Source organism: Pseudorasbora parva, chromosome 2 (genome assembly GCF_024679245.1).
Source record: "Pseudorasbora parva isolate DD20220531a chromosome 2, ASM2467924v1, whole genome shotgun sequence".
Lineage (NCBI taxonomy): Eukaryota > Metazoa > Chordata > Actinopteri > Cypriniformes > Gobionidae > Pseudorasbora > Pseudorasbora parva.
Window position 1 is genome coordinate 45,155,936 of NC_090173.1, and position 19,651 is coordinate 45,175,586.

General features: G+C 36.6%; 1 protein-coding gene across 1 annotated transcript; it reads right to left on the reverse strand.

The window, feature by feature from the left end:
• Nucleotides 1-487: 487 nt before the first annotated feature.
• stxbp2 (syntaxin binding protein 2) lies at nt 488-19,230 on the reverse strand. The gene is made up of 19 exons (XM_067421621.1): nt 19,125-19,230; nt 18,275-18,324; nt 18,102-18,183; nt 17,815-17,891; nt 17,609-17,684; nt 17,363-17,466; nt 16,374-16,528; nt 16,205-16,289; nt 15,454-15,584; nt 15,251-15,358; nt 15,118-15,175; nt 12,232-12,297; nt 12,055-12,135; nt 8,373-8,514; nt 8,173-8,279; nt 6,291-6,389; nt 6,122-6,210; nt 1,624-1,781; nt 488-1,388 (listed from the first exon to the last, which is right to left on the reverse strand). The coding sequence occupies exons 1-19, from the start codon at nt 19,159-19,161 to the stop codon at nt 1,315-1,317; spliced, it is 1,779 nt and encodes a 592-aa protein (XP_067277722.1). The 5' UTR covers nt 19,162-19,230; the 3' UTR covers nt 488-1,314.
• Between the last annotated feature and the right edge of the window lie 421 nt (nt 19,231-19,651).

Sequence of the window (19,651 nt, forward strand, 5' to 3'; positions counted from 1 at the left end):
AACAAAGTGCCTATTAATGATTGATTAACTAAAATGATAAATGTGTAATTGATTAAGGGTATAATAATTACATAAATTATCTAAATCATTCAAAATTATTATTATTATAAATATGCATTGTTAAAAACCATTTGCGATGTAATGTCCTTTAATTTGGAGCAGAAGTGACTTTATTGCATCAGAGGTGTGTCACATTAATCACAGCCGATTGGCCCAATTTCAGGTTGAGATCTCTTATCCAGAACATAACCTGCCCCAGAGCAGGTTAGCTGTGGAGTTTAAGTTACTATTGCGATGAACACAGCTAAAAGCCAAACCACTTTAATGGTACCTAGAACCCAGGATTGGCACAAACTAAGCTTAAACAAATCTAGATAGCCAGCTAAACCAGCTTTATGGTACAGGCCCCAGGAGTGAATTGCATAAGCCTCTACATGTTATTTGTAAGGCATTACACCCAACACTGCTCAAGCATCTCGTTACAGAATGAGGTACAAGCTAAATTTATTAAGAATTGATGACAAATAGACAACAGACAAAAAGGGACAGCGAACCACATCCACCTATATTTGATAACGTAACAGTAAAAGAAAAAAAGTGCACAAGCATCAGAGCATTAAAAAAAAAACACCTATACGGAGATAAAACATTTCATGCCTTCACCAACAGGGGGGCAGAAAATATAACAAAATCTGACTGGAAAACAGAAATGGACAACTTTACCATAAGTAGACATATCTTGCAACTTCCTTTGGTTTTCCACATTGTGCAGCTTTACAGTAGCAGTAAAACAGAACCTCCATAATTAGGCAGGTGGTAAAGCATCCAGTGTGATCATTTGTGTGCAGGTCCAAAGTCGTCTTCAGATCACCTCACCGCTGATATTCAACCCTAATCAAGCTTTTCTGGGTCATGTGATTGTTGGATGAAATGGATATAAACTGCCGGACAGTGGATATATCTGCACATTTTTAAGCTTTTGGCAAAAGGTTCTCAAACTATTTCACATATATCGTCTCGTGTAAATATATATATAATTTTTCTTTTAAATTAAGCATCAGTCATCAACAGCATGAATACACACACACACACACACACACACACACACACACACACACACACACACACACACACACACACACACACACACACACACACACACCACCAGTTTAAATTGGGTCTTTAAAATCACTACTTATATATTCAAATAATCAGTATGCTAGATTTTTTCCCTGGTCATTTGAGAAAATCATAACTTCAGACTATCAGGATTCACATGAGTTCAGTGGGATGAATCTCTTCAGCGATGTACCGCTAAACGGGTGCAGGCTTGTCCAAATCCTTCAGGTCATTCAGAAAGCTGGTTGGAGTAAGAATGTGAGACGATCCTGCAGAAGAAAACCAAGAGATTTTAAACAACACCGAAGACAATAAATGCTGTCTTCAACCCTGCTCCTGGTAACCCACTGCCCTGGAGAGTTTAGCTTCAACCCTAATCAAGCTCTTCCGGATCCCACGATTGTTGGATGAACTGGATATAAGCTTTACAGGACAGTGGGTCTACAGGCGGAAAGTTAAAGACTGCTGTAATGTGCCATTATCATAGCAGAAGTCATCTCTCACCAATCAGAACCTCCCATTTGCCCTCTGTGGCCCGGGTCACTTCATAAGCACTGCGCATCTCAGAATGAGTCACGCCGCCAATCACAAAGATGATGAGGCGAGGGCCGCTGCGGTACTCTGTGGCAGACTTCTTGTGCCAGTGTCCAAACCGTGCGCTGCTGGAATAGGATTCAAGAGTAATGTCGCACCACATGCCAACTAGTGTGTGTCTTTGTAGCTTCTAAACCTCGGCAGGTCTGTGCAAACCATAACTTGGCAATAAAAGATTATGTGTGGTTCATTCTTAATGTATTCTGTCTTGTGTGCATCCATGATGTGAAACTAGATAAAGAAATTAGTAACATTATTTGAGAGACTGGATTCTATGGAAGCTTGTTTTCACCACAGAATAAAAAAAAAAAAAAAGGTAATTGCAAATTTTGATCATACATAATTCTGACTTTATATCTCTCAAATGTGAGATGAAAAGTCGCATATATATTTAAAAATGTTTCATTCTGTGACGGAAACCAGCTTCGATAAAATCCGGTTCAATAAGTACACACCTAAATAGTACTAGGTAGTATTATAGTATTAGGTAATATTATGCCTAAATATTGTTTTTGTGTAGATCAAAATACCATGCTTTACTTTTCTCTTTAATTTTGTCACTTACCTTTAACCTCATAGCATTCAACAAAACATGTTTTAAAAATTCTGTTGGCCTTTCTCGAGGAAGAAAAATAATCATTCCATGTAATATTGTTTCTTTTTTTATATTAACAAATCATTTTTGTATTGAAAAAAATATGCTGAAATATTGCGGGGGATTTTGAAGTTAAGCTTTAAAGATTGAACAAATGAATGAACAAATGAATGACTGAATGACTGAATGACTGAATGACTGAATGACTGAATGACTGAATGAATGAATGAATGAATGAATGAATGAATGAATGAATGAATGAATGAATATACATTTTCAGGTTCAAATGCAACCATTTCCTCTAAATGACCCAAACTGAATTATACTTAAAACTCTGCAATGTTGAACAAATTGCAACATGAATTACATTTCTCCTTAATTTAACAAATGTAGTCAACAAATGTTGTATTTATGTTTCTGTGTAACTATATTAGTACTTATAATGTATAACTTCTAATGTTAATCAAACAACAAATGAAAGAAATCATGCACTGCTCTTGACTGAATAACTCTTGTAACTTCAATAATGATTCATCTTTATTTAATTTATAAAATGAAAATGATTATATGCAATGTTATTTAATATTTGATTAGTATATTACATTTCTGTACCTAAAAACTACTGTTAGATACCTGAAAACACTGTTATCATTATGTTAACACTATTGTATGTATTTGTGCTTTTGCTTATAGTTTTATTATTTATTCTTATTTTGTTTATTTGTATTTGACAAATGTCCTAATTACCCTCAACATAGCACAGACCAAACCCTACAGAAACCGTGACCCTAAAACCGCGATACAACCAAAGGGCACCGTTTCACCCCTATTTTTTAATTCACAACATTATTTGAAGTATCCAACCCATCCCCCACCACTGAGAAATATCCTGATTTTTAGTTAATTTAGCTTTTTTAATGCTTGTTTAGTTCTTATCTTAAATAACTTTGCTGAGAACCACTGGCCTAGAAACTTATTTAGTGTAACCATGGCCGTAGCCAGCTATGAGGTCATTATTTATTAATAAATGTTGTGAAATAAATGCCTAACATAGTATTAACACTACTTTAGTGTTGCAAGGATAAAGCACAGCACCAAGAGCTTCTCATCGGAGCTGCCTAAGCGGTTTGTCACTGCTCATCAAAATATTACATTCACAGAAGATGCTTGGCATGAATTCCAGCTTAACGCTTCTGTAAACGGACAAAGTGTGAGTGCACATATTTAACAGCTGTTTTAGGATAGAAATGTTTAACAACCGACAAAAATAATAAGGTCAACTGATAAAAAATGTCTAATTTTGCCATTCTGAATTATAAATAGGCTTATAATTCAAGCGATTCATGTAACTAATGTATTTTTTTTCTAATTTAACACATATTTTGTCAATGTCAGGGGAAAAGAAACATTAATAAACCTGATTTTATCAAATTAAGCAGAATGTGTAGGGGAGAGCGGGACACTTTCTCAGTTTGTGACCAATCCACTTGAGGTGCAAAGTATTTTTTTCCACATTAATTTTACTCAGCTAGTACAATTATGTGGTTTTATTTTATTAATACAGTGTGTACTTTTTTCTTGATTTACCCTGAAAGAATTCAAGTGAAATGTGACAACATGGCCCATAGGTGGGGTATAGTCTGACATGAGCATATGACAGAATAAATTGTTAACTGATATTATAGAAAAAAATAAAAATAAATAAATAAATAAATATATATATATATATATATATATATATATATATATATATATATATATAGTCAAAAAAAGGGTATACAATTTTTGACAACAAACACATCGTAAAATACCGCTATATAACAGTTCAAAACAAATAAATTAATATTTTCTGAACATTGACTCTCAGTGTTTATTCACCTTTTTCTTATGGTTTCTAACTTCATAATAGTATAGAATATAATTTTTTATACATTTTGTGGGGCCTTCAAATGTCTTAAAAATGCACATATGTAGATCAGAAAAATTGTCTCTTGAAGGAAGGCGAGCACTTCTGCCAATTGAAGTGTGCATTGAGGTTTCGTGCTGTACACCAGTTAGAGAATACCGACCATTTCAGTGCATAGAGCCGCCTGGTTGTGGGGGCTCTAGCTTCAGAAATAGTATTCAGAACTCTTTCAGAGAGGTCCCCGAGTATCTGTTGATGGGCCATACATGAAGGGCCCAGAATTCGGGACGGGAATGTCAGGTTTTCCCTCTCGCCCGCGTAAGGTCTCTCCTCAGCAGAATCACCCATGGGGCTGTGTCTGACACATGAGACAGTTCAGACCCATATTGTTTTTTTTTTTTACCTGGCACGTGAGCCGCTCTCAGGGAGAGAGAGCCCTGGCGATTTCTATAGGATACCACTGACAAGTCTGTTCGGACCAAGACATGGTGAACGTTTATGTACGAAAGGAAAGCTCCAAGCGTTAGAATAAAACGCTTTCATCTCTAGACAGTTATGTGCAGCCTTTTCTCTGATTCTGCCCATTGGCCAGAGACTGGCTTGCCTTGTGTAGGGCGCCCCAACCTAGGTTGGTCACATCTGTCGAGACTGCTTCCCGTTTCGTAATCGTACCCATAATCAACTTGTCTGGTACCAGGTAGTTGCCTTCCAAGGAGCCAGAGCTTTGACAAAGCTTCAAAGTGGTTCACTTTGATGCGAAACTGGCCTGATCGCCATGCATGAACCGGAACGCGGGAATTCAACAGGCGTAGAAGGGGGCACGTGCAATAGACCCAGTTTCAGTACTGCTGATGCTGAGGTCATAATGCCAAGCATCCTCTGAAAACGCTTGAGACGAATGCAAGCACCAGCTTGAATGGCGCTGCCATGCTCTGGATGGAGGGCTGTGACGCAAGACATGCTTTCATGTGTATTGAGTCTATGACTATCCCCAGGGAAGAAATATTCTGGGTGGGAGATAATGAGCTCTTGGCAGTATTGATCCTGAGACCCAAACATTCTAGATGGTTGAGGAGCCAGGAGTTGTGGATTGAGCGTGTCTCTGTTTGGGCTATGACAAGCCAATCATCGAGGTAGTTGAGTATAGTGGTGATCTAGCCTTGGCGGGACTTTAGGGTGATTTTGTGGCATTGAGTTAACAGTGCTATATGGAGGGGTGCACACTGTATCATGGACACACTGCCTACAGTCACTTGAACCAAGGTAACTGGGAGAATGTAAGGAAGTCCGGGTGGTTATGGAAGTCATTTTACAATGCTGTTATGCTCTAGTCTATACCGAGAGCACGTGTGCAGATGAGCATGTTTGACCACAGGCTAGTTGACTGCAATATTTACATCTTCAGTCACCTGAATCAAGGGAACTGGGAGAACATAAGGAAGTCCATGGTGGTAATCCGGCCGCGGCGGGATTTATGAGTGATTTTGTGGCGATTTTGTGATTTTGTGACTGTGTAGTGGACACACTGCCTACAGTGTTGAACATCTCCAACCACCTGAATAGAGGGGACTGGAAGAAGTGATAGAGTAAAAAAGGTGCAAGGCTTGGCAGCCATATTACAAACCGTTGCACAGTGTGACACAGAGTGCAGCGGCACTGTGTTTTGCATAGATACCTTCATGAATAAAAGTTTTCCTTCATATTCTCGAGAAAAGGAGCTTTTCCCATATGCAATATGATAGATCTCTCGAAAGAGAATCTAAATTTTCTCAGCTGAGTATTCCCCCGAACCCCACTAACTACCTCAAATTTAGACCTCACTGATTGTAAAACCTTGCCTAGAGCCCTGAGTGTAACTAATCTGAATGATCACTAATGGATCTTGTGGCTGTGAGACGTGCTGATACCTGACTGTAGTTGATGTGGTGGTGGTGATAGGGGCAGGATCAGACAGGAACGGCCACTGCTTTCTGTCACACTTGTCATCAATGATGTTCTGCAGAGCAAGAGGAATTTAAATAAGTATAATTGCATTCTTATATAATTATAAAAATCTTACAGACAGCGTTTCCTGACCTCCATCACATCTTTCAGAATAGGCGTCCACCGGGAGAGCTGATATGTGGATTCTGTGCGTTCTTTCCTGTCAGGCATATTCTTACCAGAATTAGTGCCCTAAAAGACATGACAGAGGACAATTTGGTCATTTGATATCATACTGTTCTTCAGGTCCACAAAGGGTGCCAGGACATCTGCTTCTTATGAAGAAAATCAGTACAGCTTATATGTTCCTGAATAAAGAAAGACTGAAATTTAAATGAAATATTATCATACACTATTTTTTTTAAAGACATGAATTATATTTTTGGGAAAACAGTGAAGCATTTTTTTTCAAGTATTCTTTAGAGCTGCACAATTAATTGTTAAAACATAATCTGTAAACAATAAGCTGCATAAGCAAATTGTGCAAGAGGTCCAATGAATGTCTGCACTGAAAGCGAGAGGACTGCGTGAGGAGAAAAAAAGACTGTTTTAAGTGACATTACTACATAAAACGACTATACATAATGTTGAATATAATATATAATAATCCAATGCGGAAACATTTTTGGGTCCTGTTAATAATATAACAACAATATTATTTTTATGATATTAATTGAAATAATTTATTTTGGCTCAAAGGTGTCATGAACTTTTTTATACTGTTCTCTGAGGTAAATTTATGACGTTTGCATGGTTTTTACATTCAAAAACATTATAAGTAATAGGCTATTTTCTACGCTGGTTTTGATGCTTTCTCCTGAACGCTGGGTTTTGGATGGGCGTGTCGCACCGGAGACTTGAAAGTAAACGCACTCGGCTAGGATTGGAGAAGATTTGCATATTTAATGAGCTTCTGCTCCCATGTCAGTTAACATGAGGGATTGTTTTGAAAGCTGCACCCAGAAAAATTCTCTGACAGGGCTTTCAAAATGTATTTATCAAATAAACACAATTATTTATTTCTCATCCACCCGCAATTTATTTTTAATTTTTTTTACTTTGCCCGCCCCCGATCGGTGGGTGCTCTTGAAATATCAAGTCGAGAGTGAACAATGCAGATCAAGAAATGAATGTTATTTCACTATTTAAGATTCACCGGCCTGTAGACGTGCTAAAATTTTGGTAGACCGTCTGGCAAACACACACAGCCCCGGGATGCTGGGCTTTGCGAGCCCCCTATAACATTACAGTACATGTCCGTTCTGATCTGATCTCGAGTCACAATGAACCAACAAATTTGAGATTCTCCAGCCTGTGACAGCGTGCTATGTTCTGTTAGACAAGTACACATAATCAAAATGATCTGTAACAAAGCAATACCATCACATATAAAAAAAACATGTTTTACTCACATAAGTGTGTTGCACCATTCCTTTATGATCCAATATAGAAGGCACAGCATTGTGTTTTAATTTCAATATGTCTGCAAATCCAGTGTTGACCTGTGTCTTGTTTACAAACGATAATCTTGCTATTTTCGGCATATTTATTGCTCGGTAACGCGATCAGTTTAGCTCCACCAGTTGGTGGGCGGAGCTACAGAAGTAGGTGTACACATTTATCTGTAGAGGCGGTGTTTCACCCTTCTATTACGTCATTGATTTGAGAGCCTTGTTTTCTGGGCCTGGTGTCTATAAAAGCTTTTCTTTTACTTACAAGGAAGTTTTCATTTTTGAAACCTTTTCTCAAAACATCACCCCTTTAAATATTGCGATAAGTATCATATCTGGAGCTCAGCATCGCAATTTGTATCGAACCGTGAAAGTGTGTGTAGTTACACCTTTTTAGTTTCTTTACAAAAAGTAAGTAACAATAACATATTTCAAATAGGCATTTTACAAAAATGGCATTTAGGCTGGTTCAATAATCCACATTTAAAAGTAAAGACATTAGACATTAGAGCATGTCATCTTACCCCAGCGATGATGGGGCAGCCCAGGTGCTGCAGGTTGGTGATGATGTTACTGTCCTTTTGAACGTTTGCATGCTGGATGAGTTTTGTGAGGTTCTCTTCACCAATGCCTTTGTGTAAAGATGAGTCATTTCTGCTTAATTCATTCAGATCTTAAACTATCAGTTTTCAATAAACTTACACACAAATGTGAGTGTACATACCCTTCTTCTTATGGAAAATGTAAAGCAGTATTATGCGGATTTTGTCGTAGGGTTCAATCTCTGTGTTAAGCAGAACAGGGACAATACTCTTCATAGCATCTTTGAGCAGTTCCCCCTCAGCATCTGAACCCATGGCCAAGTCCTGTAGAGGAAAACACAAAACCACTTCTCAGAACAGGAAAGACTAAAATGTAAATGAATGCAACATTGTCATGCACCATTTTTTACGGACATGAATGATAATTGTGAAAACAATTTTACAATTTAAAATAAGTGTTTTCTATTTGATTTTATTTTAAATTTGAATATATTCTGGTGATATAAAGCTGAATTTTCAGCATTATTGGTCCAGTCTTCAGTGTCACATGATCCTTCAGAAATCACTCTGATATGATGATTAAGAAACATTTGTCATGAAATTTGAAAACAGTTGTGCTGATTAATATTTTCGTGAAAGAATAGAAAAGTTCCAAAGAATAGCATTTATTTGAAACTTAAATATTTTGTAACATTGTAAATGTCTTTACTGTCACTTTTTATCAATATAATGCATCTTTACTGAATAAACATTTCTTCAAAAAAAGAAAAAAAACTGAACTACTGACCCCAAACTTTTGACCCAGTGTTGTATCTTGTTTCATAACTTTTGAAACTAATGGAAGCTGCATTTTAAGTGATTGAGGGATGATGACTGACCAACGAGGAACAACAATCCTTAATGGATTTTTTTGTTTGATAAACTCATTCAGGACTCAACATTAACTTTTTTGCTCAAAATGTCCAAAGTTAATAGTCACTCAACATTTTTACTGGCCACAATTTTGACATCGATACCATTGGGAAAAACGGCAATATATATTTTTTTATATTATTTCATTATTTAGCAGCAGGTTTATTAGGCTGCTGTCACTTTAAGACCTAACACAAAGATCCATTATACTGTTACACATGAATTTTCTTTATCAACTGTTTATTTTCACTTTAAATATAACTGACTGTGTTTTTACGTGAATACTCGCCAAGACATCATCAAAGAACAAATCACAAGAAGAAAAAAAAAAATCAAAGAAGCGAAAAGCAGCGAAAATATCTCAACTTAATACCGAGATGTGGCTTAATGTGCGTAAACTTTGGGTGTGAATCTGTGGGAATGAGTAAAATTAAGCACAATACACGCAACCCTGCAGAAAAATTCAAGCCAAAATGTTAAAATTATTCTAATCTCTTTATTAAATTACGGTTCAGCCACTGTGTAACATGGACGATTTTAACAATGTATTCACTTCATCTCTGGGCCTTGGAAGTGTAAATTAAAAAGCTGTCTATGGAGAGGTCTGAAATCTCTCAAAGATTAACAAAGGTCTTATGGGGTTGAAACTACGGAAGCCCTGAACGGCCATGGATAATATTTTTTTTCTGTCTTGTTATGTCGTGATCACAAGTTAATTATCTTGTGATCTCAAGATAACAAAAGTTGTTTTCTCGTGATCACGAGTTAATTTTCTCGTGATCTCGAGAAAACAAAAGTTGTTTTGTCGTGATCACGAGTTCATATTTTCTAAGTTACACAACTGCGCCACGAGGTGGCAGTATAGAACCAATTAACTGATGGGGTGCGGTATAGCCTATCCACCTTGTGTTGTACTGGTCCAGATTGAACGCGTTGAAGACCTTTCGTGATCACTATAATTTGTGCAGTACTGTGTGCATTAGGCAATTAATATAACTGAATGGTCTAATGTGATTAGTTTGCTATAATAGCGTTTGGTGCGTTACTAAACTTACTGTTAAACTCATTTTGATTTCACTATTCTATTTGCACCTTTTTGTGCATTAAAATGCCATTTTAATCAGCAGCCTAAATAACCGTTAGTTTGCCACATTGTGTCACTCAATGTATCGCCTTGATGTGATGTATAGCCCATGTAAAGATGCATTGCAGCCTAATTTAAATCAGTGATAATGTGCAATTAAAACGATTGTATTTTGTACGAGACTGTATTAACTGGATTAAACGTTTGTTTGTTTTTAGAAATATGGAGTAGGCTACTGCACTGCTTTTTAATGGAATAAAGGCTAGAAGGAAGGATACTAATAACAAACAAATTATGTAATGTTATTTCAAACGAATGAGGAAAATAAAAAGGGCTGAATCGAAACTAAACAATTTTTAGAATAGAACAGAATATTCTGCCATCCTTCTGAAGGATCCTTCTCTTTTGATCATTTAAACATTTTAATTACACAAATAAAATGTTTATTAAGTGATGCAAAGATTTTGCTGAACGATCCAGCGCACGGTTTATTATCCATTGATCAGATGCCCGTGAAAGTTGTGTTCGTTGCTACAGCAACCGTAGACTCTGGGTGCTGTGCAGTATTTCAGAATGAAACTCGTGATCACGAGAAAACAACTTTTGTTATCTCGAGATCACGAGAAAATTAACTTGTGATCACGACATAAGACAGAAAAAAAATATATTATCCATGGCCGCTCAGGGCTTCCGTATGAAACAACATGATGGTGAGTAATTAATAACAGGATTGACATTTATAGGTGAACTAACCCTTTAACATGCATGAGTACTACAAACTCAAAACTTGATAGTTCTGCTCACTTTAACATTGGGAACATAACTCAAAAAAAGTACGTAACTGATATATACCTCAAATTTTTGGGGTTTACAGTGTATTGAAATTTTTTTTGACAACACTACATTACACTGTTTATTATTTTAGAAGCCTTTTAAAAAACTACAACTGTAAAAGTGTATACAGTACATTATATTTAAAATTCAACCCGGCAAAGTGTTTAGTATGAGTGACTGCAGTACATGCCACTGCTGAAATCCACCTAACCATTTGGTGGGTGTTAAATGTCAAGCCCTGAACTCATTTATACATTTTTTGATCATAAAAACATACACATTAATTAGAGAAACTAAATATTTTCAGTGCTTTTTAGTAATATTCAGCAGAATAAGATGTTAAGGGTGTCAAAGAAAAAAACGGAAGTGGGATGTATGTAATATAATGTCGCCGTAAACATATCTAGACTACTAATTGTCTGGATTTTTTTATTTGTAACTTGTGCACAATTCATTAATGTGTTTTTGTTTTTAAATTGATAATATATCCAGAAATTCATAGCCAGATGTTGTAGAGGTAGATATTTATAACAATTACATAAAATAATATAATATAGTGCATCAAAATAGAGAGTTGAGATTATCCATCAGCAGAGCACCAAGTGTTATAAACACAGCACATACAGAACAGCATCAGTTGCAGTCATATCCAGACATTAACCCGCTGGTTATAATACCTCCACACACAGAATGATGCACTTAGTAATAATCGTCCATCTGCTATACATAAAACAGGGAGATGGCCGTACAATGTCTAGCGCTGTTGCCGGTACTTTTACAGATTATGCAATAGCTTCCTGTACATTATTTTACTGCAACAGTTCAAAGTTCAGCGTACTGCATAAATTGAGAATAAGAAGCTTAGAAATAGTAAGGAAAAATAGTAACAGACCCTCTGAAATCAGCCCATAAACAGTATAAACTGTGCATTACATCAGAACATATGGTTAAAAGAAGCCTTACACAATATACTTCACATAAACTCACAAAAATAAACAATAATGGAACCTGGTCTAAAACCAGACAACACTTACCTGCTCCACCTCACAGAGCTTGTCTAATGAGTTCTTGAACTTTTTCATGCAAGCATCGGCGAGGTTCAGATGAGTGGAGTACTGTCAACATCACAGACAACAAGAAGTTACAGTCGTCGTGAATATACAAGTGTCAAGGAAAAAGGGGAGCTGTGTTATGTGAGAAACAAGTCATACCAGGCTTAGTTCTTTCTGGTATTGTGGCATCTTCTTCAGCATCTGAGACAGATCTTTGATGTTGGCCTGAGGGAAGACGTTTCAATGGCACTTTAGTATGAATCATGTACAAAAGAAAGCGTTCTTAAAAAGTTAATTAGTTTGATCTTTTTCATCTAGATTTCAAAAACATTTAGAAAATGTTGATTGATAACCTGATTTCTCTGCATTTAAATATTATTGAAAACAGTTGACATAATGTAAGTACATAAGTCAGCAAAATAGTTTGGACATTTTAATCCAAATATCTTACATACTGCTCCTTTAAAATTCTGATAATAAAAATGATATACACATTTTTTTCCTTTTTCCTTTTTCTTTACGCCTTAAAGTAGCTTGAATAGAACTACACCCTTGCTTCATTTGGTAACCATGAATATGCAAATTACCCCATCTGCAATCAGTCACATGATCTCAGAGATAGCTGTGCTGCGCTCCACTCCACTTTTAGACACGCACTTGCGAACTTCCCTAAGCACTTCCCCTCGGGGGAATCCCCACGCCATTTTGAAGTGCGTTCCACTTCGTGAAGTGGACAAAGGAAGTTTATATGGACAGACCCTTGCTCGATTGTGACGTCACCGCTTATCACGTTTAATTTACCCCACCACAAACAACTCTATGATATTTTAATGTGTGTGTGTATATATATATATATATATATATATATATATATATATATTTAAACACACACACTATAATATTAATTAAATAAAAACACTTTAATGACTATGTTTCTTAAAGTGTCATTTGTGATGAAGTCAAAATAAAAATTACACCTTTATGTACATTTTAAATCATTATGTTTTAACAATCTTTTGTTGTGTTTTACAGACATGCATTTATTTGTAAAGTACTTGATTATAATTTTAACCGTAGTGTGTGATTCCATATTATGTTAATGTATTTTAAATGTAATAAACTTTACAATTTACTATCATTACAAATGTGTAATTACTAATATATTTAAATACATTAGACTTATTTCATTCGGCAGTACATTATAAGTATTACATTAAAAAACAATATAAGTAATTATGAAATTGCACATAAATAAGTACTCAAGTCCTACTTAAGTGTGTCAAAGTAAAAGTTCAGCTAATTGTATTTAATATTAATTTAAACTATAACACAATTAATAAAACATACAATTATGTGCATGAAATCATTACATTCAGTTTGAAGTATATTCTTGTTAAGTATATAATTTACTTAGGTAATCCATTGATTAATGTTAACCAACAGAACTTTATTGTGTGAAGAATTGCCCTTTTTTATTACTTTAAACCATAAAACATCATCAGAAGCTTAGTTTTAACTGTCAGCACAAATACATCTGTGCTTAAAAAGCCTGGTTTAAACCACGATGATCCAATTCACTACCGCCCAATCTCCAACTTACCATTCATCTGCAAGTTATTGAAAAGGGTTGTAGCATCCCAACTGAAACATCATATGCTACACCACAACCTCTATGAGCCATTTCAATCTGGCTTCAGGACACAGCACAGTACTGAAACTGCCCAAATCAAAATCAGGAATGATCTTCTCATGACAGCTGATTCTGGGTATAGCAGCATTTTAATACTTCTTGACCTCTCTGCTGCCTTCGATATGGTATCCCAATCCCTTCTTCTCATTCGCCTCTCAAATCTCATTGGCCTCACTGGTATCCTACTGTGTACTCCTGGTTTAAATCCTCTCTCACCAACAGGCAACAATGCATCACCCTTAAGGATATTTGCTCTGGATTGGCAACAGTTTTACACGGTTTGCCAAAGGAATCGGTACTTGGCCCTCTATTGTTTAATATCTATTTGTTGCCTCTTGGGATGATCATCCGTAAACATGGATTACATTTCCATTGCTATGCTGATGATACCCAGCTCTACATCAGTACTAAGCCTTCCACTCCTCTTCCACCACTGACACTTATCAACTGCCTGAAGGACATAAAGCTCTGCCTGGACAGTAACCTTCTTAAACTCTATAAAGACAAAACAGAACTCTTAGTGTTTGCTCCACAGTCACTTCTTATAAAAGTTGATGACTTCATACTGGATCTGGATGGCTGTTTAATATCAGCATCTCCTCAAGTATGCAACCTAAGTGTCATCATGGACTCTACTCTCTTTTTCCAGCAACACATTAAACACACTACTAAAACAGGCATTTTACCATCTCAAGAACATCTCTAGACTCCTGACTCGATTACTGTAATGGTATCCTGTTTGGTCTGACCAGCAAAGCTACCAACAGATTCCAGTATGTACAGAACTCTGCGGCTAGGATGCTCACTTACACAAAACTTGGATCTCATATTACTCCTATCCTTAAGAAGCTTCATTGGCTGCCAGTTATATCATGGATCAAATATACATTTCTCCTCCTGAAGTACAAATTTCTAAATGGATTTGCACCTCAGTATCTGACTGATCTACTCTCTCTTTACAACCAAGCTCGGTCCCTGCGGTCCTCAGACAAGGACCTGCTCGCTGTCCCAAAGTCCAGGCTACGGATGTTTGGTGATCGAGCCTTCTGTGTGGGTGCACCTTCACTCTAGAACAAGCTTCCTCATGCCATCCGCTCTGCATCATCTCTAGCAACCTTTAATAACCAGCTTAAAACACACCTCTTCACTGAGGCCTATGGACCATAGCTGCTCTGGTTTCTCTCCCTTCCCCCTTTCCCTTTCCTTGCTATTTAAGCGTCCTTGGGTTTTGTGAAAGGCGCTATATAAATTAAAGTTATTATTATTATTATGATTATCTGAACTTCTAGATAATACTGGCAAGTTTCATCAAGTGCAGTGAGACATCATCACTAGTGGACAAAGAATGTGTTAACCTTGTCTGTGTTCATCCTCTTGCTCTCACAGAAGGTGCGCAGCAGCTCCGTCACCTTCCTGAAACAAAACAGTATGTGTGAGCACAAAAGCCCAGAAAACCGACGGGAAGCATAATGGTTGATCTGCTCTTACTTGGTGACGTCTGCTATGTGCATGTGCCGCAGCTGCACCCACAACTCATCGTCCTCGTCCAGTAACACTTCCTTCTCTCGAGCCTCACCGATCCCCGCAGTCTGATACCTGCCAGCAATATGCCACAGTTCATAGACTAACCATAATGATTTCATACAATCGCATGTACCCTTCTGTTTGGGAACTGGCAGACAATCACACACCTGTAAATATCTTGTTCGATGTCCAGCAGGTCGTAAGTCATAGCTTGAAAGGTCAGCTCATGAAGGATTGGAGAGATGGGATCATATCCACGGTCCACTATAAGCAGCTGGGAGCGAGCTTTATCTGTGCCCTGTCAGTCAAACAACGCAAAGACTGTTAAACCACAAATACAGTTCCTTGCAGTGAGCATTTAAGAGCAAGCAAACCAGGGTTATGCATCAGCATATTAGAAGGGTTCCAATGTCAGACTTAATCTGTCAGGCTTAAACAGCTGCTTAATATTGTGTCTGTCACTTTTAAAATATACAGCCAATCTATTTCACAAACATTTCAAAATTAAAAAATGTTAATGTCTTGTCTCTACTTTATTTTTACTTTGTATGTAAAGCTGCTTTGGGACAAGCGCTGGTGATTAGAAATTGAATTTAAAACTAATTTGGTATTTCATCAAATGAAATGTAGGACCAGAGAGAAAACAGATGAGGAGTTCGAAAAAAAGGGTGACAGGATGTAACGGAGCAGGAGCACAAGGAGAAAACAAAAGCAAGATTTGCATTGACACCTACCTCAACCTCAGGAAAATATCAGCTGACACAATAGAACAGGAAAAAAACAGAGAAGAGAAAATAGTCCAGAAAATAGAGTAAGAAATTATATAACATTCAAGAAGTGCCACTATGCTTTGAAGAAACTGAAGAAAGTAGGAAGCTTATATATATATATATATATATATATATGCCATCATCTCACCTCTCCCATATTGGGATTGTCTGCTTTATGTGCATTCAGACGGTCCATCACCATCTCAGCCAGGCTGAAATTCTCCTTTGGGCCCCTTTATAAAAACATAGTTGGTTTACACTTACATGTCAAACAAATCATGCTACACCAGGAATAAAAACAAGGTATTGAGAAGTACTGGCGGTAGCGGATGGCTGGGTATTCCTTCAGTGTGTCACAGAGTGTGGCGATCTGCTCGGCCATGGCCTCCATCATCTTGGTCCTGTCATCTAGATTAGTCTGAGTTGGACTGTAGAAAGTGTGAAAGGAACTAGGGTTGTCCAGAGAAAACACCTGCAACAAAAGTTTAGGCTTTTAATGAGAAATTAATACTTTTATTTAGCAAGGATGAATAAAAGATACAATATGTATCTTTTGACCCTCTAGCAGTTAACCCTTAAAGACCTAGAACATTTTGGGGCGCCTGACATGCCTCTACTTTTCTCGGTTTTTCTCACTCATTCTTGCAGTTAGCATCAAGTGCCATATATCATTTTTTTAAAGAAGAACCTGAAGTTTCCATCTAGCTCATTTTATGTCCCAATTTTAAAAAAAATTATTCTGAGAATGGATTAAAGGGTTACTTCAGCAATTAGCATATGGCTTTGTATCAGTAGAAACCCTGGAGTATATTCAAATGATCGTGCTAGAAAGATTGTTGTACAATAACACTGAAACAAACATTGTTCTTCAGAGAAATATATTATAATTTGAACGTTAGAAAAATGCAAACAATGCAACAAGTTGTGACCAACAAACATCACAAATATACTGAGTAAAACACAAACTACATACAAATAGAGAAAAATACTGACTTTTGTTTGCTGTGCTCTGTGAGAGTGTGCTCTGCACGCGTTTCTGTTTATTTCATGCATGCAAATTCACACCCACTTTCACATTCAGTTTCAGAGAAACATGCGATTGGTGGTTCAAAAGACCAAACAAAAAGGCAGCTGCTTTTAAACAGTCCTGTCTTTATTTTTGTTCACGCACTGTGGCCTGAAGACTGTCAAAGGTTCCAATTACCGCTACAAAAAAACCCCGCCAATAGCGAGCAAGGTGGATAAGCCAGTCTGTGATTAGCTCCTGCAAAATGGTAGTTTATGTGCATATTATGCTGCGACGCACCTGAGACTCGTATGGTATGAAAGCCACATTGATTTCCTTCAGGGTTTTGATGACCTTAGCAACCTTCGACCTTCCAAGCTCAGCAAAAAGCCCATCAGGACAAGCTGAAAGCATGGTGTACAAAAAAATTATTAGTATTAAATTATTGTTAAATAAAAATGATAATTAATACACAAATCCAGATTACACAGAGTAGGCAACCATAATAGATTGAAGCAAAGCTAATAGTGAAATTAATTATCTTACTGTCTGTAAAGAAGATGTGTGCTGCTTTGTATGTAAGGTTGTCTCTTTGAAAATCACTGATTAGAGAATGAATCGACTGGAAGAACAAATATGAGATCATTGAGATCACAAGCTTAAGACTGTAGTATTAACAAAAATAATCCAAAAGAAGTTAATAACATATTAACACTCTCACTATGTGATGTGTGTTAATAAAAATTGCTCACCTTTGGCACAGGGGAGATGAGGTAAATGGCCTCCAGACTAGGAATTGGCTCCCTCCGCTTGTTGATGTCCTCTACAACTGTAAAGAAAAATAAGACAGCTCACATTTTGTTTTCCTAAGTCAAGATAGTTCCTAGTGGTCCATAGGACAACCACCAGTGAAGGGTAAAAAAACAAATTTTGCTACAAAAGCACAGTGGTTCAGTCTAATAAAAAGCACCTTCTAGCAACTTTTGTTGTGGAAACAGTGAACTGATTTTTCAGAGAACAAAAAATGAAATATACTCACTTGTGACACCCTCCGCCATGATGTCAGACATTTTACAGCAAGAGGACAGAATCCGCATGCTCATGTGATCGACGATGAGAACCTAAATAAACATAACAAAGATACACACAATCATTTGGAAATAGGTCAACAACCACAACATTTCAGTCTATTCCATGTACTTATAATATCACCTTCCATTCCCCATCTTTCTTTACACTCTTGATGACGCCACTGAGGATTTCTACAGAAAAACACAATGCAGCCTGGTTAGAGAACATCATGTATTAATGCACCATGTTTAATACAGAACAGATATGGAAAATCAGATATGTATGGCATTTACAGTGGTATGTTTTACGATAAGCTTTCGTTTGCTGAAGAAGGTTACGTCTTTCTGGAGTATTTGATTCATAACAAGGACTAATTTAGTAAGTAAATATAAAAATAATTCAAAAATGTGTTTATTTTTTCATACTTGCAGACTTGTTTCTAATCCAGATATAGTAACATTAAGCTAACTGATGTCAAATTTGGCAAGAACGAAGCAGCTGTGTATGACATGACTAAACGCTTATAACAAATGTGAATAAAACATAAGTCTGGTGAAATGTAATAGTAATGTATCAATAGCGAGTAGGGTGGTGTGCATTATCTCAAAAGTTTAACGAGAAAAAAAGTGACATTTCCTGTGTGTTTTTTATTGTGTCCGGCGTGATGTTGATCACAAGACACATTTTAAATCGTTCGGTACAAACAAGATCGTTATCCCCTCCACTTAGATAAATGGCATTTCTGAGGAGTAAACGTGTTGGGTAAACTTTGTTGAATTTGTAATAAACAAAGTTTAAGTTTCTGTATAAACTTAAGCACTTTCATACGGAAGTTTGGTCCATTATGACGTATCGAGCACTTGCTGTACACCTGTTGCTATGATTACACATCACGACAGGCCAATATATCAATATTTAGGCTCTAAGTTATTATATATAATATAGGCAGTAGACGTTTAAATGCCGTGTAATAAGACTGAATCAAACTTACTCTCGTTTGCGAGCACTTTTAGTCCACTCGGGGCCATCTTGACACTTCCCTGTTGACAGATTCCAGCAGGGCTGTGAAGGCAGAAATGACGGACACTCTTCCACACCCTGATGGACGAGAAAACCCGGAAGATACAATTTAAAATAAAAGTCCTCGACGATCGACGTCTTCGGTACGATGACTTGACCAATATTTTAATATTTTATAGAAAAAAAAACTTTTAAACGTAATTTGTTAATATTTTATCAACAAATAATAAATTATTACTGTTATTATTATTATTATTATTATTATTATTATTATTATTATTATTATTATTATTATTATTATTATTATTATAGCGCTCTCACTCACTGAAATCTGCACTCAAAGCAGGGATGGACGTGTAGGCTAGTCCCAGACGGAATACTAAAGGAAAAATGAAAATAAAGCGGAAATAAATATTTAATTGATCTGCTGATTAGTTTTGAGTGGCCTAATGGTTAAAGATAATCTAAACACAATCTGAAGTTTTAAATGAAAGAAAA

Coding starts and splice junctions, on each gene's coding strand:
- stxbp2 (XM_067421621.1), bottom strand. CDS start 19,161: ATGGCCCCGAGTGGACTAAAAGTGCTCGCAAACGAGA. Junction 17,685..17,814: donor TCATCTCCCCTGTGCCAAAG/GTGAGCAATTTT, acceptor TTGTTCTTCCAG/TCGATTCATTCTCTAATCAG. Junction 6,211..6,290: donor TTCTGAAAGATGTGATGGAG/GTCAGGAAACGC, acceptor CTTGCTCTGCAG/AACATCATTGATGACAAGTG.